This window comes from Sphaerodactylus townsendi, linkage group LG14, assembly GCF_021028975.2.
Source record: "Sphaerodactylus townsendi isolate TG3544 linkage group LG14, MPM_Stown_v2.3, whole genome shotgun sequence".
Lineage (NCBI taxonomy): Eukaryota > Metazoa > Chordata > Lepidosauria > Squamata > Sphaerodactylidae > Sphaerodactylus > Sphaerodactylus townsendi.
In genome coordinates, this window is record NC_059438.1 from 24,303,760 (window position 1) to 24,330,828 (window position 27,069).

Below are 27,069 nucleotides of genomic sequence, written 5' to 3' on the forward strand. Positions count from 1 at the left end.
CAGGGAAGAACCAGTTGATCGGGGGGCCCGCTTGAGGTGCTCCGAGGCCCTGGGAAGGCCGGAGGAGTTGGCTATGGAGTCTCCGGTTAAGGACGCACCCTGGGAAGGCGCTAGACTCCCGGTCGTTTTAGTCTTTTTCTTTTTCTTGGCGGGTTGGGATGACTGCGCATGCTTGGAGGCGCCAGATTTTTCCGCGCGCTGCGTTGCGGCGTCCGTTTGAGTGGAGCTTCTCCCCCCTTCTTTATGGCCGCCTGACTTTGCGGAGCGTGTGCGCTCCGCCGCGGAGCCAACAAAGGTTTCGCGTTCAGGCGAAAAGGACCTCACGTCCATGATTAACTGTCTATTTGCCAACGTTCTATTTGCCAAGGGGTGGGGGAGGGGTGGGTGGGAAGGAAAGCGGTTGCTTTCAGCGGCGGCTAGACTACTCTTCCCCAAGCCGGATCGCGCTTACTCACCCCTCTAAGGACTTCAGACAAACACAGACTGACACAAACAGACTACGAATAGGGTTTTTTGCCAGAGCCAAAAAACGCGTCTGCTCTCTGCAGAGGCAGGAAAATACTGGGGGTACTGAAGAAGGTGACCCCAAGACCTCACAGGAAGTACATGGAAGAATTTCATCATTTCCTGCCTCTCTGCAATTGGTCGAGATCACACCCTCACAAGATGCCCCACTCCTACAGTAGAAAGAGGTCCCACTGTGAACATCACAGGGCTGCCTAGTGCAAGGGTCTGCAACCAATTGGCCATGCTGGCAGGGGCCGATGGGAATTGTAGTCCATAACATCTGGAGTGCCAAAGGTTCGCCACTACTGGCCTAAAATCTCTTTTGCCTTCTCAGCTGCCACAACGCCCTGCTACCTCATGGCCTTTAGAGGCCCCAACATCATTTTTGAACATAATATTGACCAGTCTCCCTCGTTCTATGACTACGCGGGGGAGCCAGCAGCTGCTCTCACATGATGAGAAAAGACCCGGCCTGGCATCAAAGGACACAGCAATGGGGAGCGCTCTCATCCGCCTCGCCCCAGACTCCTTCGCTCCTGCGCACGCTGCACTTGGGACAGAAGAGCTTGCAGTTCTGCACTCTGTGCGGATGGCAAAGCAGGACAGAACTTGGTTTCCTTCTCCCTGGAGGATGTTCCAGGCAAAGGCACTACCCAGCTGTACAAGCCAGCAGCTGACCCTGTCACAACCCTCAACATCTGGCAATTCACCAAAAATATTAAGATTTGGCTCCTTTAAGGCACAAATTCTGTTTGGCACCAACAACGGCAGCAGAATTGCCCTCTATTCCATTCTCATTGCAAAATAAGGTCACAGTCAGGGACTGGTTAGGATTTTTGCAGACAGCAGGGTCTTGGACAGAGAAGGCACGGAAGCCCTCACTCCCGGCTCCTGCAGATCAGTCCTGCCTTTCACCTTCCTGTCAGCTCTGACAGTAACCCAAACCAGGCGGGGTGCACAAGAACAGTCCTCAAAGGCAAGCTCGTTCCCATGGAATTGGTGGAAAACACAGACTGATTCCCGCCAGAGAGCGGTTTACAGGCACCCTTCCCTTTTTACTCTCGTGGAACTTTGTCAGTGAGAGATGACAAGATTCCACAAATCCCATTTTGTCATAAAAGTTGCTGGTTTTAGTGGGACAGCAAATATACGGCAGCAGGAAGGAGATCTCAAAGGGGTGGGACTCACGAGCAGCCAGACAAAAAGCCCCCCCCCCCCCCCCGACACCATGTTCCAAGCTGCTGCTTTTGCAGCCTTTCTGGGTCTGGGGTGCTGTGTGGTTTCCGGGCTGTATGGCCGTGTTCTAGCAGCATTCTCTCCTGACGTTTTGCCTGCATCTGTGGCTGGAATCTGTGGCCCACACATTCAGATCCTCTGAAGATGCCAGCCACAGATGCAGGCGAAACGTCAGGAGAGAATGTTGCTAGAACACGGCCATACAGCCCGGAAACCACACAGAACCCCAGTGATTCCAGCCGTGAAAGCCTTCTTTCTGGGTCTTTTTAAAAACCTGCCTCTTGTCCCCTCTTCATTTCCGTTGCTGAATTTACATGGGCATTGAAAGCACTGGCTTTTGTGGAATTGCCGGGAAAAAAGGCCTGGGATTCTGTAAAAGAGAGCCCGTGCATCTAACAGCCGTGCTGGCTTCTCATTGACATTTCGAATTTTATTATCAAAGTAGTTTCTGCTCAGCAGGAGGGGGGGCGGCTGTGAGTCAGCGTCCGCCTGAGGTACACTCAGCTGCTGTTCTCCTGGGCAAAAGCTGGGTGTTTATTTTTATAAGTGCAAGATAATGTGGTGGGGGAGGTTTGCGGGGGCTCTAATGCATTCCCTCCACTGGCCTGGCCACATCACGGATCGCCAGCGTGTTTGCTAAGCCACTCCGCAGGAGCAGCAGCAACGGCCGCTGAGGAAATTGATCAGGCAGCTTTTTGCAGAAAAGGACGGCTGCATCTGAGCGGTTCAGGTGGCCTGCTGTCGCTGCCCCTCCCCCTTCTATCACCAGGGAAATTATCTCCAGGCAGAGAGTCATTCAGAAGCCTCTCTTGGCTCGTCAGCCCCATGGGGCACTGCACGTCTCACACATCCGTGGCTCCTAGCAGCCGCTGGTGCCCTGGCCGGGGCCACTGGCTCCTTTTAGGATGCTGCACATGCAGCACTGGCAAGGCAGGGGCAACAGCAAAGTGCAGGAGGGAGAGGCACATGGTGGGGTGGGTGGGGGGTCTCCAGAATTCACCGTACTTTCCAAAGAAGCCAGTGCGCTTGTAGGAGACGGGGATCCTGTCCTTCACACTGATGTTCAGCTCCTCCTCTGCTGCTCGCAGTTTCTCTTCAAACTTGTCAATGTTGGCCACCTGCATTCTGTACATCAGGGCCAGCCTCTGGAGACAAATGACAAAGAGCGACGTGACATCAACGGGGGAACACTTGTGGGTCCTCGCACAGCAGGGGCAGGAAACTGAGCTACTGGAAGCTGGAAACAGCAGCTGGCCTTCTCTTGAAAGGGAACGCCACCTGCATTGCCAGCCTCTCTCTTCACAGCCAAGAGAGGTGCTAGGAGCCATATCCTCCCTGGCCTAGGGGAGGCGCTCTACCTCCAGAGAGTTACTGCTTTTTCTCATAAGAACATAAGAGCCTGCTGGATCAGACCAGAGTCCATCTAGTCCAGCTCTCTGCTACTCGCAGTGGCCCACCAGGTGCTTTTGGGAGCTCACATGCAGGAGGTGAAAGCAATGGCCTTCTGCTGCTGCTGTTCCCGAGCACCTTCTCCTGGGCTTGCTTAGAATTGTGAGAACGCCGGAACTGGGGGGAGGCTCGAATATCCCTTGCTCTCAGTTCAGTCCCTTTCAGCTGTCCTCTGGACACCAAGAAATGAACCTGGAGCAGTTTTCCTCCAGAAGCGCTTCTCCCTGGTGCGGCTCTCACCTGTCACCAGCTACCCTGGAGATGAAAGGATGGCCCCCAAGTCTTTAAAAATAAAAGAATGAGCAAAGATTTGATGCTGGACACGTCAACGGAGCATCCTCAGCAGCCAGTGCCGCCTCTCCCCACTGGTGAGACTCATGAGTCCAGCAAGGTCTCCTGGGTTACGGAGCATCCAACGAACGGCATGTCCGGAATGTGAGCCAGGTGAGGCCAAAAGGCCCAGCCACCTTCACTGAATTCTCAGCGGGGGCCTTGAAACAGAAATCTAGATGGGAACCATGCGAGGGGCCGTGGATCAAGTGGTAGGTCATCTGATTGGCATGCAGAAGTTCCCAGGTTCAGTCCCCAGCATCTTCAATTAAAAGGAGATGGTAGAAAGTGACGTGAAAGAGCTTAGCCAGAAGCCCTGGAGAGCAGCCGCCAGTCTGACTGGCAGACCAAGTATCTGATTTAGTACAAGGCAGATATCTGTGCGTTCTCACATCTAAGGTGCGTTTTCAGAGACGTCAAACTCGCGGCCCTCCAGAAGTTATGGACTACAGTTCCCATCACCCCCTGCCAGCATGGCAGGGGATGATGGGAACTGTAGTCCATAACCTCTGGAGGGCCATGAGTTTGACACCTGTGGACTAGAGAGATTCAGGGAAATATCCTTTATGTTGATGTCCAAATGCGAACAAGTCCCAAAAGTTATAGCACTTTGTGCTTATAAAAAGGAAAAGCAGTTCCAGAATCAACAGACTGCGCTTTAAAAGGCTACCTTTGAATCTGCTAGGCAGCGGGCCAGTTTCAGTTAATATGGAACTAGGTTGTGTTTCACAATACCTTTCACCTGGCCAGATGCCGATCGATAGGCTTCTGAAAGTCAAAACATGCAGAATTTCCTGCTGTGAACTAATATCACAGGGAGAGGCTTTTGTGACTGTCCCACCAATCAAAGAAGCTCGCCAGGTGGGCACATGAGAGAGGGCCTTTTCAGTGACAACCCCACAATTACGGAATAACTTCCACAGGGAGCGGGGCCCCTTCACTTTTGATCTTCAGGCGGCAGCTTAATTTAGGACGGCGTTTGACTAACAGTTTTTATTTATTGGCAGTCCTTTAGATTTTAAGTTGTGCCCTTAGTGTGTTTTTGTAATTGTTATTTACTTACACTGTAAGCGGTATTGAGTACTGCAAGGAGAAAAGCATCTAATAAAATAAATTTCTGTAAAGGGATACTCACAGGCCGTCCAAAGACAACTGCCCCGGGGTGCAAGTAGATTTCCACAATGTCACTCTCTGGGACCACCTGAATCCGCTGCACCTCCCCTTTCGCCAGCATCTCGTTCACAAAGTCATTCCAGGAGATGTTGCCTCCGCTGGTGCTCAAGGAGTTCAGCAAACTCATGATGATGGCGATCAGGAGGAGGGTCCTCAGCCGTTCCCGGTACATCTGGTCTTCCCTCTCCCGGCGCTTCTTTTCCTCTTGAGAGGGGAAACATAAGAGTGCGTCGAGAAGGAGAGAGGAGGAGGATGCCCCAAGCCACAGACCCCACACCAGCTGGCTTGCGTTCCACGTTTCCTTTTCCTCAGCATGTGCCGTGGACTGAGGGAGGAGAGGCGAGGAGCACGGTCCCCCATGGAAACTGGATGGGAAAGACTGTTTTTAACTCGGCCCGCAGCACCGCGTGTGTCAAAGGATCTGGAAAAGAGAATGCTCTCCGGGGAGGGGGAAGCCTGGACTGTATCAGGCTCTACCAGCTTGCACTTTTAGTCTGTTTCCATTTTGTAAATGGAGATGAGGCAGGCAAGGCAGCCGGGAATGAAGCGACTCCCAACCTGCAAAAGGCAGAGAGGGAAAAGCTATCCTGAAGGGCACACCAGGCGATGCCAGGCCGGTAACTGCCGCTGCGTCTTGGGCAGCAGAGCTGCAACAAGCAGGGAGCAAATGATGCAGCAGCTGCAGCCTCCTCTGAACTGCACCAAGGAGACATTGCAGCCGCCACCAGGCTCCACCGGTCCGCATCAGCTGGCATTGTTTTATGGGGGGGCGGGAGGAGTCCTTCAAAAGGTCCTTTAGAACAAAGGGAGGCAAGCAGGACAGCAGCAATGCCCGATGGCTAGCAACCTCTTCCCCAGACCAGCTGATCAGCTTGAAGCTCTCCTGCCATTCAAGGCCTTACTCCAAGCTCCATTCTGTGCCTTGGCGCTGCTGCCTGAGAACTGCCACAACTCGAGAAGAGCACCCAGTAGCTGCCTATTATTATTATTATTATTACACATAACAACACAGCACAAGTGTCTGGAATTCATCTCTGAATATCGAGTCCTTCCCAAAGACCTAGGATATTAGAGGTATTTGCGTAGAATGTGTGCAGTTCCTAGAAGTGCTGCTTTCTGCAGCATGTGGACTGATGTTCTGTCCAAGTTTAGGCTTTCCAGATGTTTTTCAAGATTTCTTGGGATTCCTCCTAGAGCACCGACTACTAGTGGGATTACTGTTGTTCTATTATTATTATTATTATTATTATTATTATTATTATTATTATTATTATTATTATTATTATTATTATTATTATTATTAATATTAATATTATTAAATTTAATAGACCGCCCTACCCCCGAAGGGCTCAGGGCGGTTTACAAAACAATCAACATTTGAATACAGCAAATAGTTTCAATTAAAACAATAAATAAATTAAACATTAAAACACTAGCAGCAGTGATCTTCCACAATTAAAATAAGTAGATGATGTCCGGCTGTTTAGTAGTAAATTCTGCTGCTTATAAATATTGTTGTTTAGTAGTAAATTCTGCAAATCCGTCACTTGTAAAATGGCTTAAAAACACTAGCAGCATGTAAAGAGTTAAAAGCATCTCTCTCAACCCCCGCCCCCAAAGCAGCTCTTAGTGACACATACAAACAGCCCCTTCTGTTTACTGATCAGATCTGGACGCTCCACATGCCTGCCCCACCAGCAACACATCCTACCCAAGAACAAATAATAGAGAATCTCAAATAAATTGTGGCCGCTCTGTCAGCCCACTGGCCTGTGGCAGCCCAGATTAGATTGGTTTGCAAATCGGTTAACAGAGGCATTTATCAGGCGGCAGCACCCCCAGTGACTCCCATTCTGCAACCAGCACAAAAGAGCTCAGACAGCCCCATTCCGCAGTCACAAGCAGCACCCCACCTCCAACCAGGCAAACCCCAGTTGTCACTTGTGGCCTGCCCAATGGGCCTTTCAAGAGGAAGAGCACGGCCGAAGATAGAGCTGCTCTGCTCTAAACGACGGCAGCACAGGGACCAGTCTCTGCCGCCGCAGCCTCTTTCCTCCTCTTGTTGCTTCACAGTTATCCCGTTATCAAAATGACCCAGGAGGCTGAGCAAATTCACCACTGAGCTGCAAACCAGTGTCCAACAAAGCCTTTAGTTAAGAGAAAGCTGACTTGTCAAAAGAAAGGACAGGGGGGGGGGGGGGAAAGAGAGAAGTCCCACGACTACTAGAGGGCAACAAATGGAAAGGTCAGACTTTCTGGCTTAGGAAGCGGGGCGAACGGGTGGGAGGCGATCCGCAAGGTCCTCAGATGGGTAGAAAGGTCATGTCTCTAGGAAACACAAGCAGCAGCAGCCGGGGGCACAGTCTCTGGCAGAAACTACCAAGAATAAACTTAATGGACTACCACGGGCTTCTACTTTTTGGCTCTGAGCACTGAAGCTGCCCTGGGAAAGCAAGAAGTTTTCACCTTCTTTCAGCTACCTGCAGAGCAGAGAGGATGTGCTGTGGTATCAGTGCCAAGCCTCTGGCTTCCCAGTCTGTTAGCCTCCCCACCAGCTCTTTAGTTGGGAAGTCAGCCTGGAAAGGTGTATCTCGATAATTCCTTCTCGCACCAGCCTTTCTATCCCCCCATCCCTGCCTTTGCATGCCATGCCATGAGGCTAAGGGGGCCCCAGGGCCTTCCCCTGCAAGCCCACCCCCTTTTTTGCATGTAATGACTTCCTCCCACTGACATACAGAGGAAGTTCTGAAGAAGTGCTTTCCTGTTCCAAGCTTTGGAGGCAATCGAAACAGATGCACCCCATGTGTGGTTTGTGCAGAGAAAGGGGCTTCCCCCAATGCTGGGGCCTCTCCTCGTGAGCACTCAGATCTCTGCAGTGGCTGCTGGAGATTTTACAGCACAGCCACAGACCTGCGCACTGGGAGGCAGCAGCAGAGACTCTAGGAGCTCCACGCGGCAGCCGGGCCCATCAGTTTCGCTCGAGCAGTTGTCACTGGGCTCCCAGCAACAGGCCCCCACAGCCCTGGAAATCCCCCCTAAAAATAAGTCCCACATGAGGTGGAAGAGGCAACAGCTGCCAGACCAGTTCCAGCCTCCCCGTCTTGGAGTGCCTTCCAGGGGGAATGACTTGCCCTTCACCCTGACCCTGAACTCCGGGGCGAACAGGGCCGCAACAATAGGCCAAAGAACCATTCAAAATCATGACTACTGGGATGATTCCCCCTTCCCCCAGATACTGAGGAGAGCTGCCCCTCCCCCCAATTCATCCATTACTACAGGAAAAGGCATGCAGCACCCCACAGGTCATGGTCTAAACCAGGGGTCGGGAACCTTTAAAACTCAAAGAGCCATTTGGACCCGTTTTCCACGGGAAAAGAAAACACTTGGAGCCGCAAATAATTTTTGACATTTAAAATAAAGATAACACTATATATATTGGGTTTTTTTCGACCTTTTACTCCGCTCATTCTGAGAAGCGCATGGATGCGTCCGCCCTGTTGCCTGCAGGGCAGGCAAGGATGGGGCCTGGGGCTCGGCCTCGCCGGCTGCCGGGAAAATGCCCATCCCGCTCCAACGGGGCGGGTGAGAGGGGAAGCCCACAGCATGGCCCAGCCGATCGCGGGCAGTTGGTGCGCCCGCCCTGCTGCCTGCAGGGCGGGCAAGGATGGGGCTGGCGGCTCTGCTCGTGGAGCAACAGTGCAAGGGCAGAAGAGCCGCAGGTTCCCTACCCCTGGTCTAAACACACCAACAGCCTTGCGCCTTCTGGCCAGGATGCCGGCTGCTGGTCTGGCATTTCCTGAGGAGTGCTGCCCATTGGAAAAGGCAGGTCAAAGACCTCCTTCCCACCCTGAAGGAACAGATGACCAGGTAGGAGCTAGGATGACACTGCGACAAAGCAGGAGTCGACACACATGGGACAGCTCCAGGAAAGGGAACCACTTTCTTTCTTGCCTTGGGCATCCATAGGAAGAGGAGGCAATGCTTCTAAATAATTTTTCATCTATTTTTGTTTCGGAAAAGGATCTGAAGCCTAAAGTCAGCGTCACCGGTCAGGCCCAGCTGAGAGCAAACTCAACAAATAAACACCGGGATTTGAATTGGGAGACTGACGTTCTTGTGCCGTTTTCTTCCGTGGATCCAGCATCTGCCTAATCCTGCACGTGTGCACTCTCTATCCCTACCTGCAGAACAGGACTGGCCACAATCTGCCTTGAGGGTTTTTGTTGGGGCAAGCAGAACACTCAAGGACTGAACCCCTTTTCACACACAATGTGCTTGGGAAGCAGAAGGGACCCCAGAGCAGAGGGGTGAGAAAGAGCTTTGGATCAGCTGGGTCCAATGCCAACTGGTGTGGGGGGTTCTAGAAGAAGAAGAAGAGTTTGGATTTATATCCCCCCTTTCTCTCCTGCAGGAAACTCAAAGGGGCTTACAATCTCCTTGCCCTTTCCCCCTCACAACAAACACCCTGTGAAGTAGGTGGGGCTGAGAGAGCTCCGAGAAGCTGTGACTAGCCCAAGGTCACCCAGCTGGTGTGTGTGGGAGTGTACAGGTTAATCTGAATTCCCCAGATAAGCCTCCACAGCTCAGGCGGCAGAGCTGGGAATCAAACCCGGTTCCTCCAGATTAGATACACGAGCTCTTAACCTCCTATGCCACTGCTGCTCCTACGCCACTGCTAGTCTAAATGGCCCTTTGTTTGTTTATTTACTTAAAGTATTAGCTGCCCCTTTTCCTTATGGAGCTTGGTAGCTTATAGTACAGATAAAATAGTTTGTGGGTAGGAACACACGGGAGAAGACCGTCCTCCAGATATCAGCGGAGTCCATGGAGCCTGCAACCCCTCTTGGAATTTGAGGAAAAACAGTAGTCAGCATCCCAAACTGGCTGTCATGGGTTGGGGGGGGAGGGAAAATCTGGTCCAACAACATGTTGTGAGTTTCCACCAATAGTATGTGGGTATGTTGGGGGGGGGGGGGGGATTCCACACCAAACTCTATTCCATGGACACAAGCCATTTTCGCCTGCACTAGTTACCCATAGTTGTTTGCTTTGCAGTGGGTTTTCCCCACTTTTTAGTTTATACAGGGATCCTCCCCTTGCAAAGTGCCCTTGGCAGAGCCGAGCCACCATTTTGCCTGTCCCCGCCCACTTCCTTGTTGTTTCCATGCAACCTCCATTTGGAAAGGTTGCCTCCCACCTTTTTTTCCTTCCCTCTTTGGTCTAGTGCAGGGGTCGGGAACCTTTTCCCCTCAAAGAGCCATTTGGCACACACACACACACACACCGCTTACCCCCCACCCACCCACCCACCCATTCGCTTGCACGCCCCCCTCCGTCCGCTCCCCCGCCCACTTGCTCACCCCAGCCACTTCAAGGCGAAGTAAACTCGCTCACGTGGCGCTTGTAGCCGGTCCGCCTTGCGGTAGGCCGAGGCGAGGATGGGGCCAGCGGCTCAGCTCATGGAGCCGCAGAACAGCGGCAGAAGAGCCGCATGCGGTTCGCGAGCCGCGGGTTCCCGACCCCTGGTCTAGTGTTATTTTGCTAGAAAATGTCAATTTCTTGTCAATTTCACTGAGCATGTTGCTCCAGTGAAAGACCTTCAGCGTGGGGGAAAAAAAAGAGACAGGTCTTGTGAACCTTCTGAAAAGGGAGGAACTGCTACGATGTGGGATGGGAAAGGTGGGGAAGAACAAGGAAACCCACAGAAAGCTGCATGCGTGCTGATCTGCTTGGTTTTCCCTGCAAAGGGAGAGGAAATGGGGCACTTTCAGAGCATTCTGAAAGCATGATTCTCTAATCTGAAGGTGGGGTGACCACTGAAGAGGGGAAAATGTGTGCATAGCAGATAATCCAATCCAAAGGAGATGTATGTTTAACGTGAAGGAGACCATAAGTGCGCATTAACACATTTTTCCTGCTTTTTTTCGGATGCAGCTCCTACACCAAGGAGATGGAGAAAAGCTGGCATCATATCCTTTGAGTAAGATTTGCTGAAAGTGACTCTGACTGTTCTGTTGTGGAGCTTCTGTTAAACAACACCGATGTCATGCTCTTGGAAAAAGTAGCAAAATTTCTTTTACAAGTGACAGAACTTTCTAAGTAATGTATACTGCTGTCTTCCTGTCTGCGCTTTGAATGTACTCTTGATTTGTATTTCAAAAACGTCTGGCAACACTCTAGAACCTATTTTTAAATGCCAAATAAAGGTTGTTGTTGTTGAGAAAGATTTGCTGTGTCGTTTCAATTTCTAAAGAAAGGGGATGGACTGCAACCAGCTAGAGGTTTCCAAGTCCAGAGATGCAAGGGAGTGTCTGTGCCTATGGCCAAGCAGGGGGCACACAGCTGCGAGGCAGCTGCCTAGTTCGAGTTTAGGGCTCACGGTCCACTTTTTCCGCATTCAAGTTCACATGAATTTTATCCTCAAGAAGGCAGCAGGTGCCAGGAAAGACACAGGCCTTTGAGACCAGTACAGCACAAGAACATCATTCATGAAAACTAGGTTCTTCTCGACTCTGACAAGAACACTGAAAATTATTTTTCAATTTGTAGAGACCCACCTCCCAGCAGGTAGCTCTGCATTAAAAAAAACAACCTATACATACCCTCATCTTCCTCTGGGGATTTTCCTTTGGACCCTTCACCACTTTTGCCATTGCGACAGGAACCAGAAGTAGAAAAATAGAATGTGCTGCCTATAAACAGAGATATGGTTAAAGCTGTGCCCCTCTCAGGCATCCTGTACCAAGAGGAACCTGCAATGATGAACTTGGACAGAAACAGTCTTCCTGGCTGCCCCTTCTGGCTGGGAGCAGAGGCTAAGTGTGCGAGGCCAGCCTTCTGGCACCGAAGGCATCTAAGCCCTTCAGGGGTCTCCTTGGAGCATTTGCTCTTTCTCTTTCCCCTTGACTACATCAAAAGCCTCCAAAGGAGCCTCACAGGCCTTAGTGGGTTGGGGAAGAGAAGGGGAGGAGCTACAGGAACTCCAAGAAAGGAATTCTCCCCTACCCCTTTAAGGGAACAGTAAACTATAGGAAGCAGAACTCTAGAAGGTGGTTTCTCATTCGTGCCCTTTGACCAAAGGTAAACAGAGGGAAAGGACAATGTGGGCCTTCTGCTTTCCACAGCATTACAGCTATCAAGGGAAAAAGATGACCTTGGAGGGGTGGGGGGAAAGTGGTCCCCCAGCCAGGTACTAACCAGGGCCGACCCTGTTTCGCTTCTGAGATCAGACAAGACTGGGACAGCCTGGCCAGTGCAGGTTAGGCCCTTGGAAGGCTGCTCTCCTCAAAATCTCCAATTAGAAACATGCCAGGAAGGCTCCCAGTGGCAAGACGCCCCTCTCCCTATTCTGCGTGTGTGGTGTGGGGGTGCGTGGGGGGGGGGGGGGGGGAGCCTGCTTACATGCCTAGGACCCAAGAGTGTGATGCTGAGTGCAGAACACACATCCTGGCAACTTCAAACTTGGGTTCTGTTTGTGCAAGTGATGTACAATAATGAGGCAGAATCATCGTGGCATAGCGGTGAGAGTGCTGAATTAGGATGGGAGGTACCCAAGTATAAACCCCCACTGTCTGCCACAAAGCTTGCTGGACGACCATGACCCAGTCACTGTCTCTTAGTTTACAGACCTCACAGCATCGGTGCAAGTACAAAACAGGGGACAGAAAGATCATATCCATGGTCCTGAGCACCCTGAAGGAATGGCAGGACAAAATGTGGTGGATGCAGCCTTAATGAGGGGCTGTGGCTCAGTGGTAAGGCCTCTGCTTAGCAGCCAGAAAGGCCCAGGTTCAACCCCCAGCATTTCCCACTTAATGGCAGGGCAAAAGGTGATGAGAAAGACCTCAGTCTGAGACCCTTGAGAGCTGCTGCCAGCCCGTGTAGACAATACTGCCCTTGATGGACCGACCGTCTGATTCAGTAGTAGGGAGCTTCATGCGAGTTCCTCAACTTCCAGTTCCCTCCTATGAGATCAAAGGAGTGGATCTGCCCCAAGAGACAGCTGTGTGAACAGATGCTCCGTATTTACTGGTTTCAGGAATCTAAAATCCAATGATGGAACAATTCCATATGCATTCTTCCAACCTTTGAGAATTACTAATTTTCCCCTTTCTCTACTTCCTCTACTACTTATTATTATGAATCATTATGTGTTATTATAATAGCTCTGTATTGTTGTTCAGGTGACACACTTTTTTGTATAGAACTTTTTAAAGTGCCAGGTTACTGGAAGAGTACCGGACAAACAACCACAATTTTGGTCACGGCTGGTGCTAGGAAAAGCAGCATTCTGGTCAGGGCAGAGCAGCGATCTTCCTTACTTACCCAAAAGCTTCCAGAGCTGGGCTGGCAATAAATGCTTTTCTACTATGGCTGGAGATAGCCCTTCAAATTCAGGGGAAAACCTTCGTGACAGAAAGCTCTACGGAGAAAACAAGAGAAGAGACCTTCCTTCAGAGAAAAGCAGACCTCAAATAAGTCACAGCATTCTTGAGCTAGACTTGAGGAAACTAAGCCCAAAAGAACATTATGCAAAAAATTATGCCAAAATGAAGACGCCAAAAGCCAGGCTGATACACAGGATGGGTGGGTAAAATTCTTACCCACTGCGGCCAGCCCATGTATATTTATTTATGTCATTTCTACCCTTACATGTCTACCTTGGGAGAAGCAGTGGTGTAGTGGTTAAGAGCAGGTGCACTCTAATCTGGAGGACTGGGTTTTATTCCCCGCTCTGCCACTTGAGCTGTGGAGGCTTATCTGGGGAATTCAGATTAGCCTGTGCACTCTAACACACGCCAGCTGGGTGACCTTGGGCTAGCCCAGGGGTCTGCAACCTGCGGCTCTCCAGATGCTCATGGACTACAAATCCCATCAGCCCCTGCCAGCATGGCCAATTGGGTCTCCTTACAGGAGAGAAAGTGGAGATATAAATCCAACTCTTCTTCTTTTTCTACTTTTACTCTGCCTTTACTTCATTTCTACCCAAAAGGTTCCATTGTTCTCCTCTCCTTCGTTTTATCCTCACAACAGACCTGTGAGGCAGGCCAGCCTGAGAGCTGTCATCAGTCCAGGAACCCAGGAAGTTTCCCTGGCAAAGAGGAAATTGGAGCCTGGCCACTGATAAGAGGCCTTTCAAGGGCTGAGGTGTGGGTCACTGGCACTGGGAACCCTCCAGCCACCCTCTCGGGGGTGTGTGTGTGTGTGTGTCCCCCAACCAGCTTTATTAATCACATCCCTCAAACCACTTCTCCACTCCTTTCAGCACCACCCAGCAGCTCCCGCATTGCGGCCACCTACACCTTGTCCGGGCAGAGGTCCTGAGCTGGAGAGGCAGCGCCGCACACCGGCTCCGGCGTCAGTTCCCCTTCCATCCAGATGCTCGCTCGCCCCCAGGGCTGGCCGCCAGGGTCCCTTCATATCTGCCAAGTCCCACCTCGCAGGGCTGGTGTGGAGGCGGGGTGGGTGTGTGAGCAGTCAAGGGACTGTTCCAGGCGCAGGGGCCCCCTCCCGTCCCCCCCCCCCGGGGGCCTCGCTTACCGGCAGGACTCGGCTGGGCGGCCCGGACCGGGCGCTGCGCAGGGGGGCGAGGGCGGCGCGGGGAGCCGTGGGGCGGAGGCGGCACCCCCGGCCCAGGAGGCGCAGCAGGGCCCAGCCGCTCATGGCGTCGCGCGGCTGAGGCGGCCGCCGGTGGACAACCTGGCGCAGCTCCGGCGCGACGACGCCGAGGCGCCCTCCGCCATCTTGGACGCGGGCAGCAGAGCCCGCTCTCAAGATGGCCGCCCGGAGCGGCGCCCTCGGAGGGCCTGGCCGGCGGCCCCTCCCGTCTCTAGCCGCGGCTGCGCGTGGCCGGGCCCCGCGACCTCTCCGCGCCGGCTCGGCCGGGCCCTGCCCGTGGGGGTGGCCAGGCGCAGGCCCCGAACCCGGCCCCGACCGAGGGCCTTGGGCGCCCGCGGCGCTGCAAGGGGGGGAGCGGCGCCAGAAGCGCAGGCCCAGCAGGCCGGGGAGGCGCCGCCGCTTGCACGTTTTGCCTGGGATGGGCGTGTTAACTCCCTTTGCACCTCACACAAAAACACCCGCCTGAAGACCCCCGCCGCCCCCCCCCTCGCAACGAAAGCAAAGCCGAGGGGGGGGGGGTGGTTTCCAAGGGGCGGAAAGGGAAGGCGGAGGTCGGTGGGTCCGGCAGGAAACGCGGCTCAGCAGTTGAGCAAGGGAGGAAATGGGCTCCCCGACGCGCCCGCCAAGTTGCTACTGATCCACCCCTGCAGAAAGCAAAACATCGAGGTTGCTGCTGCCGCCGCCGCCAGAGCAGGTCGGCCACGCTCAGGCGCTTTCACAATTTCCCCCACAGAAGTCGGCCGGGCGGCACTTCCCTAAACAAACTGTCCCTCCTTTCTTCGCAGGAAACAGCCGCCAGAAGGACCCGCTTATTGCAAAACTCCTCTCTTGAGCCTGGATTGAAACAGGATGCTGGCAAGGCCAAAAAGCACTGCCCGACCGTCATCATCCTACTGGCTCGGCCTTCGCACCCCGTCCACGGCGCAAACCTGGCTGCAGCCCACAAAAAGCTGCCTTTGTGAGAAACATGCCCGGCATGCTTGGTCTCATCATAGCTTAACCATTGTCTGCATAGCACTTGGAGATCCTTTTCGGTATTGCTGCTTGACTGATCTGCAGACTCGAGACATACAGCCAAAGTTATTAAAATCAATCCATCACACTAAGCATTGGCTGAAACAAAGGGCACCATTAAAATCAGGTAAACACCAAAACACACCACAGTATCCAATGGTAGAAACCGTGAATATGCAACAAATATTTAAAATTGCCAGAAGCTGTTAACCACTGCCTATGAAGAAAGATGTTACATCTTTGTTAGCATGTACCAAATTCTTAAAAATAGTATTTTGGATTCAGGATCGATGTGACAGGTCTATATGTATTTTCCTGTGAGTCACAGCCTACATTAATATTCCCAGAAAATTTTAGTAGTGAAGACCATCAGTATTTACGACTGTACAAGGAAGCCTCTTGAACATTTAGTTGATTCTCAGGGTGACTGGAGCACTCACTGAGTCCCCAGGCCCAAGAGAACAGATTTATTTAGTTTTGAAATGTTTTAGAGGATCAAATTTGGTCTAATCTCTGAAGACAAAGCTATTACATTTCATCACATGCATGTTTCAGCCATACCTTCTACCTCATGGTAGAAGTTTTTGAATCATTCCGTCGTACCACAGATACAAATGTGGTTGAACGTGTAGTTTTATCTAGAGATACTGACGTAAAAAAGGAGAGATTTTCCTAAGCAAAGGCTGGTGTAGAAGTGAGTACAATTAGCCTGGCTCTCTCATAATGCCTCCTACCGGTCCTGAATGAGCACTCGTGAGATATTATTAGAGTTACAGGCCTATCCATTTTGGCTCTGGAATAAACCTTAATTGCAATAGTTCAGAATTAATATGGCTGGAGATGCATTACAGGGATTACATAATTGCCAGCATTATCATCCACTCTTTGCCAATGTACAAAATGTAACCTTGAGAAGAGGTGACTTTATTCATCGCCCTCGGAGTGGTAATAAAGTTTCATTTGGGAACACATCCAATATCCAGGGAATACAGTTGTTGCCTGGTCCAGGCTAGTGTTTCCAGGGCCTGCCCTGGCTGCAACAGCATGAAAAGGAGCACAGGAAGGGGAGAACAATATTTTGGAAGGGATATAACTGTTGCTGGTTGGAAGTGACCTGGAGAGCTGAATGGTGACAGGAACCAAAAAATATGAGCTACATGTCCTGAATGAAGCCCAAGTAAGCCACAATACACGCAAGAATACAGCCGCATGCTTAAAATCAGATCTGGAACACTGGTACACTTAAATTTTGGTCATCTTTTCCAGCTCCTGATCTGTTGGGTTATTTCTAATAATTTTAAGATTAAATCTCTTTCTGTGAACTGTGGCCTTTTTGTGCTTCTTCCACTAACTCCTACTCACTGCTGTTTTTCGAACAGCTGCTTTCCTGTTTAGTTGCATGTCAAGTTTTCCCTGTCACTAGTGAGGGTGAGCGGGGAACCAGTTTTGCCAGCATTTAGAAAAATTCTGGAAAGTGGCTCTTTCTCCCCCAAGGTGGTCCTGTTGAAAATTGCAGAGTTGTCCCCCATATACAGGTAATAGTTTTGTTGGCCTTCAGGCTGTGACATCACCGGACTGAATTGTGGCAGCCAGAATGTATGTCTGTGTAAGACTGGCCTTGAGTCTGTTTGGGAAGATACAGGGTGTAATTATTTCAATAAAAATAATAACTAAATTTAACTTGGGATGCCATTTTCTTCAAGGCCTACTTTGTTAAACAGACGCAGTTCTAAAAGTGCAGGAGTTTCACATGTGATCCAGAAGAGGACTTTCTCAGGGCATGCTTTGGCAGCAACCACATTTCATGTACAGCTGAGCCCAACTGAAAGCATAATGTCATTCAAGACCTCTACCTTCCCAGCCAGCATCACTTCTGTCTTTCCAGGGTTTAGTTTCAAGTTTCTCACTGTTCACCACTGTAGTAGAATTGTTTTAGATACTGTATAGCAGTTTATATTGTATGACATTGTGTGGTGAACCACCCCGAGGCCAAAGGGGGAGGGGGGAGTACAGAAATTTAATAAATGAATGAGCCGCAGCTGCCAGAAAGCAATGTAGGACCTCTGCTGCATTAGCAGGGATTTGGATAAGGATTATATAGAACTGTGTATCATTTGCCTATTGACAGCTAACCCCCAAACAATGCACGATTTGGTCATTTTATAGAGATTGAAGAGCACAGAGAATAGGCCCTGTAGGATGCCACAGGATAGGTCCCAGACTGATGACACCTGGTCTCCAGTGGAAACTGTCCATGACAAATTTGAATCGGTCCAGCATAGAAATCCCTGATGCCTATTTCTGCCTCCACATGCCTCCGCAAAATGGTCTTGTCCATTGTGTCAAAGGTGGCAGATAACTCCAGTAGGAACTACAAGAAGGCCTGGCTTTTATCTACATTCAGAGGGAGGTCATCAGCTAAAGCAAAGCTATCTCCGTCCTGTAGCTCAGTCTGAAAAGGGTCTAGTTATTGTGGCTTGTCAAAAAACAAACTAACCAGTCTTCCCAATATTCTCCCAATCAGGAGTAAAAAGAGGCAAGAAACCAGTTGACAGAGCCTCGCCACCTAGCTTGTAAGTCAGAGTTCAGTTTCCTTCTACTGCAGCATGTGCACTCTAAACTTAACTCAAATTACAAACAAAAGAGTGAGCAAGTCCAGACGTGCCAGGGCTGCATTCTTTCTGGCTGCCTGTGTGCATTTAACAGCCGCCTGCCACACAAATTACGTGGAAGAAGCTTTGCCCTAAAATTTGTCACTATGCCTGGTGTGTATCAGCCTCCAGTTGGAGGCGCAGAAGCAGGGCTAGAGAAGCAGACAGCCTCCCTACTGTGTGCTCCCCACAGGCAAAACATTGCCTAGGCTTGTTCATCTCCAATGGTGCAAACACACCAACCACAAAGAAAAATGCGGCTTCCCCGGTGGGCAGTGGATCTGCAGGACCTCAAGGAAAGAAAAAGTTTTGTCAACAAGACCCAAAACTGGATATGCCAAAGATTCAACTGGGCCCTTCTGCACAAACTGAGCAGGTCCTTTACCACAGAACACATGTGAATGTATGGACCTAAGGCCAGTGCATTGGTTTATGTTACTGGGCACAGCTTCAGTAGCAAACCCAAGTCTTTTTTGGTATCTGCAGCAGCCTTGGATGCCAGAGAACATCTCTGCCACCGAGCCAGCCCCCCTTCCTTGCAGCAGGAATAGCTCAGGGAGGAAAAGGGGCCGTTTTGTAGGCAGCCCTACTGCTGCCTCTCCACCTGGGAGAACTGCTTTTTTGGAATGGCAGCTGCTGCCTCACCTTCACCGCTTTTTTCAGGATGACAGCAGCCCTGCCAAAGTCTCAGGTGCAGAGAGACCTTGGCCAGGGCCTGCCCACTGAGCTCCATGGGGTGGAGGCAGCAGGGTTGGCATGGGCCCCCCCAGCCCCTCATGTTCTTCCCTGCAAAATAAACCCCTGCTGCTCTGTGGTCGTCCAGCCAGAACAGGCCCGCCTGGAGCTCAGCCTCTAGTTTTAGCGCAGCTTTTCTCGGGGCAGCAGTGGTGTAGTGGTTAAGAGCAGGTGCACTCTAATCTGGAGAACCGGGTTTGATTCCCCACTCCTCCACCTGAGTGGCAGAAGCTTATCCGGTGAACCAGATGTGTTTCTGCACTCCTACATTCCTGCTGGGTGATCTTGGGCTAGTCACAGCTCTCTCAGGACTCTCTCAGCCCCACCTACCTCACCAGGTGTCTGCTGTGGGGAGAGGAAGGGAAAGGAGCTTGTCAGCCACCTGGAGTCTTACAGGAGAGAAAAGGGGGATATAAATTAAAAAAAAAAACACCCCCTCTCTCTCTTTCTCAGGCCGGGCAGCCGGCCTCTTCTTCCTCCCTTGCATCCCTCCGACAACCCTGTGAAGTAGGCTAACCCAAAAGAGCCTAAACAATCCCCCCTGCCCGATCCACGGCAGGCTGGGGGTTTGAACCTGGCTCTTCCGGGGCGCAGCCCGGTCAATGAGTTCGACCCTCGGGGACGCCTCAGAAGTCAAAGGAGCTGCCGGCAACGCAGCAGGTCCCCGAGGAGGGGGAAGGGCCGCCGCTCCCTCCAGCCTAGGCCCGGAAGGGGTAACTCATGGCAACCGGCCGAGGAGGGCGGCGCCGCCGCCCACGTGACCTGCGTCACGCGCCTGTCCCCGGCCGCTCAGCCGCTCGCCCAATGCCAGCGCCGTGCCCCTTGGCCTGCTCCCGGGGCCCCGCCTCTTGCGCCCGCGCGTCAGAGTCGGGGCGGGGCTTCGGTGCGCCGTCGCGCGCCTGCGCCTCCCTGACGGCCTCCCCACCCCCGCTGCCTTTCTTCCCCGCCGTCAGCCAATGGGGCGGCTCGTCTCATCGGGCCAATGGGAAGGCCCGTCTGTGCGGCGGCCTCGTCTGCTCGGTCGTCGTCGTCGTCGGTCGGTTGGTGGGTCGGTCGGTCGGTCGGTCGGTCGGCAGGGCGGCGGCGGCGGCGCTGGCTGGGCCGGCGGGCGGGCGAGCGACCCTCGGGCGGAGCGAGCGAGGCGGGCAGCGCTGGCGAGTCGCGGCCGGCGCCAGCAGTTGAGGCCGGGAGGAGTCGGAGCGGCCGCCGAGGCGGGCGGGCCATGGAGCGGGGCGGCCGGAGGAGGCGACGCCGGGGCTGCTAGAGGCCCCCCCGGCACGCGCGCCCCCCGCCTCTTGCCTCTCCGCGCGCCGGCCCCCCGCCGCAGCAGCGCCCCGAGCAGCGGGTAAGGCCCCACCGCCCTCGCGGGGAGGGGAGGGGAGGCGGGCGGGCGGGCGGGCCGCGTCGCTGGGGGAGGGGGGCTGTGAGGGGGAGCCGGCGAGGGGCCTCAGACCGCCCCCCCGCCGCCCTTCGCCCCCTCCCCAATGACGCGCGTCCTTTGAGGTGTGAGTGGGGGGGCGCAGAATGGGGGCGCGGGGGAGAAAGGGACGAAGATCGCCCCGTTGGAGGAGGGGGAGCCGTGGAGGGGGCTGCTGCGCGGGCCCGGTAAGCGGGGCGGGGGGCGGGGGGGGACCCGAGCCTGGCCCGGCAGGAAGGAAGGAGGGGGGATAGGCGAAGGGAGCGGCCGGGGTCGGGGGCCGTCGGGCCGCGCTGTTTCTGACCCGGGCGGCGGCGGCGGAGTGGTTGACTTTGCCCCGCTGGCTTCCGCTTCCCGTTTCATCATCCTCTCCGGGTCCGCGTCCATCTTCTGCTGTGGCTCCCCTCCCCCCCCCCCGGGCTGCTGCGCCCCCTTTTCTGCGAAGACCAGAAATGAGAAGCAGCTGCAGCGCCCCCCCCCCCGCCTCCCTCCCACCCACCCACCCACCTCTTAAGCACCAGGATTGATTACATGTTTAGAAAGGCAAATCGGTGCTGCCTCCCCCCGCCTGCCCGCCTGCCCGCCCGCCCGCCCCGCGGAGCCTGGAGGAGGGAGCCCTGCGCTGCCCTCTGCCCTTTCCCCAGAGAAAGCAGCTGTCTGCGGAGAGCAGAGCGGGCTGTGCAGCCATCGGATGGGCAGCCAGGAGGAGGAGGAGGAGGAGGAGGCGCACAAGGGCCGGTGTGTTCCTCGCGGCGCTGCTGCTGGGAGATTCGGTTGCAGGAAGGAACCTCTGTCCCCTCCCTCCCCCCCCCCCCATGGTTTTGTACACAGATCTCCCTTGTCGCTGGGAACGCAGCCTTCCAGAGAGAGCCAGCCCAGGATCAAGCCCTTGGGGGCTTTCCGCAAACACAAGGTGGGCAGGTTGTTGTGGGTTTTCCGGGCTGTGTGGCCGTGGTCTGGTAAATCTTGTTCCTAACGTTTCACCTGCATCTGTGCCAGCCATGGATGCAGGTGGAGCATTAAGAACAAGATCTACCAGACCACGGCCACACAGCCCGGAAAACCCACAACAACCAGTTCAGTCTGGCTGTGAAAGCCTTTGATAATACATACAACGTGGGCAGATGAGCCAACTCACTTAGGCCAGCGGCATGTTTTGTGTTGGAAAATCTGCAGCACAGATCCTTGGATGCAGCAGGGGGATATAAATCCTTGGATCCTTCGATTCAGCAGTTCAGCTGTGACGGAAAAAGAGTTTTTCTGTTTAGTCCCCACCATTTGACTGTGCTTCTGTGGATCATAGCTCAGCATTGCTCCCATCTGGTCAGTTACTCCATTTCCGTGGGATGAGGGAAGAAAGGACATGCTCTTGAAAACACAGATGTGGGATTTGGGGCCAATTTTAATAGTCCTTGGAGCAGAAGTTATTTTGATCAAAAGGTGTTTAAAACTATTTTTTTAAAAAAGAGCTGCTGGCTTTGCTTTTTAAAGGGAATTTTGAGCGGGTGGTAAGATTTGAGGCCTTAATGCCTTGAGAATGATTGGGAAAGGAGGCCCCGTTGCTGAACTAGTAAGTTGTTGACATATAGTATACATTGTGTTGATGTCAGAGAAGGAATGGGACTTTTCCTTCAAGACTGCTGATGTTGGACGTTGAGAAATTATATTTACTCTGGTGAGTATTGCATGCAGCAGGTTGTATGGCAAGTTACAATTCTCAGTGCAGCATGGATAGAGCCACCACAGACACACGGACAGGTATTAGAGAGGCTGTTCTGGATGTCACTTCCTCCTATCTTAAAGTGAGAGAGATGTTGAGGAAATTATCTTAGTTGGTCAGTGTCATGGCAGCGGCATGCCTGTGGTGGGGAGACATGCTTGGTCCCCTGGAGGCTGTTTTTAAGTTATCACACTGACATTAAACATGGCACGGATGCCAGTAGTGGTACCAGGGGTTGGCCTTTTCACTCACATTCGCCATGGATACCTGCGAGAACAAGCTAGTGGCAGTACGGATTCATAGGCTGCTCTTCTCTGCTCAAGAACTAAATGCAGAGAATTGCCAAAGCCAGTTTAGGCATCCTGTTGGTTTCCCTGGGACTTGGCAGTGAGCTTTATTTTGGTTTGGGCAGGGCAGAGACAAGATGCAGGATGTGCTGGTTGCTGTTTACAGCTCAGACAGAGAATGAGAACCGTCTGTGTTAGGAGACTTGTCACTCTGTCTACATCAGGTTGTATGAAGATGATTTAGTATATCTTAAGTGTCCAGTACCTTAAGTGTCTTATAATGTGCTCAGGATTGAAGTTTTCAGAACTGATATTGATAAGAATTTACCATGTTGTTACTCATACCGAGGAGTTGTGTAATTGGTTGATTTTTTTAAGTATGGGAAACATTTTTTTCTGAGAGGTCTCTTGAGCAAATGGAAAAATTAAAACTTTAATTTTAATTTTGTGTTTTAATGGAATGCAATTTGGATAATTTTTTTAAAATGGTATTTGGCTGTTGAGGACGCATAATAAGCATCCCAGAGCCCCTTGGGGATGGGGCGGTCTACAAATCCAAACAATAAATAAATAAAATAAATAAATAAATACCAGACTGTGCTTCGTTGTAGTCGTAGGCCTCTATTCCACTGACCAGACACATGTTCCTTTGGCAAGAGTCAGCTTAGTCAAAATATGCTAATCATATTGGACCAGCAGCATTTCTTTCCTCAGTAAATGATTTACTGTAATTTTTAAAACCATATCATTATGTTACTTTCTCAGATATGCTGTAAACAATTTCTAGGTTGAATACTATTTTTTGTATTTCCTTTAAGCCTGTCCTCAATGTAATTTGCAAATACAAGTACAAATTTTTATGTGTTTCTATAGCTGAAACAACCATTTTAGCCATACTTCAGTGTAGATAGGAGCAGGCACTTCTTAGAAATTGCAGCAACAAGAAAGCAATCATGGGTAGAGGGATGAAGGTGATGCAGATCCTTGAAGGAATTTGCCTTGTGTGTAGATGAAGGGCATTTACGTTGTATTTTATATTATATTGTTATGTGCACATATTTGATGTGTCATGTTTTAAATGCTTATGTGTTGTTTCTGCTCTGCTTCAGATTTCTGATTGTTTTCAGACTTCTACAACCATAGTTTATTGGATGTTCCATTCTGTTGACCGTATTGACTTACTTTGTGTAACCACCTTGAGTCTTAGAAAGTCAGACTATAAATAATGTAAATAAATGTGATGTTGGAAACTGCTTGTGCCCTTTTAATGCCTGTTCTTGCTTTGAAAGTGGATTTTTTTAAAGGGTAGAGCCTTTTCAGCAAAATTCATTAGTGATTTCAGTTAGTTTTGCTGCACCTTGAAGCAGGCACTGGAAGTCAAACCAGTTTTGCTTTTAGCAGTTTTTATACTGTGAATTTCAGATAGGCAGCTTAGTTTGGTAAGCTTTTGATTCATTAATTGTTTTAATAATTACTTTGGGAGCGGTCTGCTTCAAATACATTATATGACTAGTTTATGGGTATTTGAATTGGAGGGCTTAAATTTTGACATGCTGTTTTCCGGCTGCAGAAAATCCGGTTCTTCATACTCTGATACCTGAGAGGGCTGCCCTCTTTTTGAATCTTGTAATGGATGGTGTATTCCTGGTCTTATGGTGATCTGTGTCAGGGCTTGGAGTTCTATCCAGTTTCTGCAGCCTCTACCAAAGAGCCCTTCTGAGAACAAGGCAATGCAGTCTGAAATTTGTCATTTAGAAAGTGGTCTCCGAGGCAGAGAGTCCCTGGGGTGCAACTGAAACCACCAAGATGGAATTTAGGGTAGGCAAGGCAGGAACGCGTTGGATTAGCAAGGAAGTAGAGGATTGTTAAAGTACGTTATAAATCATTGCTGGTGATGGAGCTGATGCTGAAGTCCATATAATAGTTGTCAACAGCTGGAGGTCTGTAACTCAAATCTGCCACTCTGATTGCCAGTGTAGATGCCAAGGGGTCGGAGAATGGGATTCTTATGATAGAACTTGACCACTTAAAACAGTAGGATTGGAGTCACTGGCTCATTGTTTTCGCTTTTTTTTCTCCAAAATGCAAATTTGATGCCATAAACTCCTTGACTGGTTGGATGAAAAGGTCATGGTTGCTTCTGAGGGTGGAGTACAGTTGAAATGGAAGCTGCAGGATCCAGACTATGAGTTTGGTGATCAGGTATTTGTAAAATAGCCCAAGATCTGAGTCGTAAACATTACCTCTGGCGTGTATGTCAGATTTATTGAATTTGAATATAGAATTAGATCTCTGAACTCAATTTAAGCGATTCTCAGGGTCCGAGAGATTTACATTAAGCATCATGAACCAGTTGTGGGTAGGGAAGTCCAATATGGTGTCATGCATGGTTAGTGTGTCAGTCTAGGACTGGGAAGATCCAGATTCAGACCCTTCTCTGCTATGAAGGATGGGCCCATCAGTGATTGTGAGAGATAAATTATGATGGAGCCTCCATGTTCAGAGCCAGCATACTTCTGGATACCCGTTGTTGGATGGGGCAACAGATCTTTGTTGTCCATGTCTCTGCTTGTAGTCCCTCCAAGACACCTTGTTGGTCATAGTGAGAAACAAAATATTGAATTAAAAGGACCACCAGTCTGTTCCAGTGATAGCATTTTATAGTTTTATGTTTTGAGGCTCACTTTGGGTATGTTTCTCTCTCCACCTGAGCTGCCTCACAGAAATTCTGAAGATAAAATAGGAGGGGATGGGAGCATCTGTGCTGCTCTGAGTTAGAGGAAAAGTAGTTAACACATAAGGAGTTTGGATTTATATCCCCTCTTTCTCTCCTGCAAGGAGACTCGAAGGGGCTTACAATCTCCTTTCCCTTCCCTCCCCCCCCCCCCCCCCCCGCACAACAAACACCCTGTGAGGTGGGTTGGGCTGAGAGAGCTCCCAAGAACTGGGACTGGCCCAAGGTCATCCAGCTGGCTTGTGTTGGAGTGCACAAGCTAATCTGATTCACCAGATAAGCCACCACAGCTCAAGTGGCAGAGTGTGGTGCTTTTAAGACCTGGATGATAGCTGCTAAAATGGATCCATCAAGTTTCCCCAAAACAGTTGCTTTCTTAGACGGCATTGTCTTGGGCACATGCACTTTTTTAAAAAAAAAGAAGAAGAAAGGCAACTCAAATCATGATGGCGTTCTGCGACCAACAATACGGAAACTTTGCATGTCCCATAACATAACTGTTTTTCATCTGAGAATTTTCCTAATGATTTTAGTTATGCAATGAAAGTATCAGATGTTAAGAGTAGAGAGAGGCGTTCCAGTGGGTTGCTTGACAATTACATCATCCACTGTTTTCCTACTTTGCTTTAGCTAAACTGAAAGTTGCTAGCTGTGCTGGTTGGGCTTGCGGTGTCCACTGTAGAAGGAAGCTGAGTGTCTGATTCTGCATGGCCAGAGCTGTCCATTTCTACTGTTTCAGTGGCATCCTCATTTTCTGTTTGTGATTTTCCAAAGCATTTGTTGTAACTTGCTAGCCAGAGATGCAGGCGAAAGGTTAGGACCGTAGCCAGACCATGGCCACACAGCCTGGAAAACCCACCTAATTGATTCCAGCCATGAAAGTCTATGGCAGTAGATTCATTATAGCCTTTGGCTAAATGAAGAGGTCCATGGCTAAGGATACAGGAAGGTGTGTGTTTGTTGATTGATTGATTGATTGATTGATTGATTGATTGATTATATTTGTAGACCGCCTCACCCCCGAAGGGCTCGAGGCGGTTCACAGGTACGGCAATAACCAGTGCCGCAGCATATAAACATAGAGTAACCCCATTAAAACAAAGATGCATCAGCAAATACATTAAAATGAATAAAACAGAAATAAAACAGCAGAACATCAAAACAAAAGAACAGCGGCTGATCAAAAAGGCCGGGAGGGGAAAGGCAGGACCCAAAACAGAATCACGGCCCTGCCAGAGTGGAAATGGCAGCCTCATTGGGGGGCAGTAAATCCACGGCCAGTCTCGCCAAAGGCCCGGTGGAACAGCTCCGTCTTACAGGCCCTGCGGAACTCACCAGGGTATATATTTTTGTGAATTTAACATGTGTTTGTTACATCATGCAGTTGTGGAATGTAATTCTGAAGAAGGCGCGCTATCCTGTTGGTCCTTTTGATCTCCTTTTCCGTTGAAATATTTTCTTCTTTTTGGTGCTGCAGTTGCATTGTGTGTAAGTCTCAGTGATATGAAAGTCGCCTTCTGTCGAAGCGGATGCTTCAGTAGTTCTTTTCTTCTTCAGCATGCTGCAAGGCTCCTTTTTGTTGCTGTCAAATCTTGCAAATTTCACAAAGTAGTTCAGACTCTATAAACTGCATCTGAAATCTGCCTGTTTTCTAGGACACTTGGATCTTTTTAGTCTGTCATCTGAGTCGGTTCTGTTCTGCAGAATAACAGGTGTGCAGGGAGATTTTTTGGGTTTAGAAGATGTTTTTCACTGTGCCTGTCCTTTATTGTTGCTCAGAAGCGCCAGGGGGATTCTTGTGGCTGCGGTTTCTCCCCCTCCTTCACCCCATTCAGGGTTGCAGCCTCTTTTCAGGCAGTGCTCTGGGGCCACCTCTGACTGCCTGTGTTGTGTCCCTGTCATCTGGATAAACGCAACACTTCAGTTTGCTGCACTGCCCTTGGCATTTGGGCTGTGAATTATTTATCCTCAAGGAATCTGTAGGCAGCCTTTTTGCCTCCTCAAAGAAAGTCAGGATCAGTCTGTTGGTTAAAGTGAAATCATGTTTTCGTATTCAGGCTGTGTACTTAACTGCCTGAATAAATGTAGGATTTTATAAAATAGTAAACTATTGTCTGAATGTTTTAAAAGTGTTATTGGATTAACACTAATTTTGTTATTAATTAACATTAATTGTTAAAGGCAGCACTTTATTTTTA

The 27,069-nt window shown here is 50.7% G+C and overlaps 2 protein-coding genes and 1 long non-coding RNA gene across 6 annotated transcripts in view; 2 read left to right on the forward strand and 1 right to left on the reverse strand.

Moving 5' to 3' along the window:
• Positions 1-14,485, reverse strand: part of SPG7 (SPG7 matrix AAA peptidase subunit, paraplegin) — a 32,349-nt gene extending 17,864 nt beyond the window's left edge. The window contains exons 1-5 of one of the 2 annotated variants that reach the window (XM_048515601.1): positions 14,236-14,485; positions 13,021-13,117; positions 11,298-11,387; positions 4,658-4,899; positions 2,749-2,888 (exon numbers count right to left, since the gene is read on the reverse strand). In XM_048515601.1, the coding sequence (XP_048371558.1) occupies positions 2,749-2,888; positions 4,658-4,899; positions 11,298-11,387; positions 13,021-13,117; positions 14,236-14,358 (692 nt within the window). In that variant the 5' untranslated portion in view covers positions 14,359-14,485. Of the gene's footprint in view, positions 1-2,748; positions 2,889-4,657; positions 4,900-11,297; positions 11,388-13,020; positions 13,118-13,995; positions 14,216-14,235 lie in introns of those variants that run through there. The other variant, XM_048515602.1, reaches the window with a different exon arrangement.
• A 379-nt stretch (positions 14,486-14,864) lies between these two features.
• Positions 14,865-17,007, forward strand: LOC125443467. Its single transcript, XR_007246124.1, has 2 exons — positions 14,865-15,007; positions 15,099-17,007. It is a non-coding gene; the product is annotated as an uncharacterized LOC125443467 (long non-coding RNA).
• A 2,920-nt stretch (positions 17,008-19,927) lies between these two features.
• ANKRD11 (ankyrin repeat domain containing 11) overlaps positions 19,928-27,069 on the forward strand; it is a 184,902-nt gene continuing 177,760 nt past the window's right edge. For 2 of the 3 annotated variants that reach the window (XM_048515659.1, XM_048515663.1), the window contains exon 1: positions 19,928-20,058. The gene's annotated coding sequence lies outside the window, so the exon portion shown is untranslated. The remainder of the gene's footprint in view (positions 20,059-27,069) is intronic. The other variant, XM_048515662.1, reaches the window with a different exon arrangement.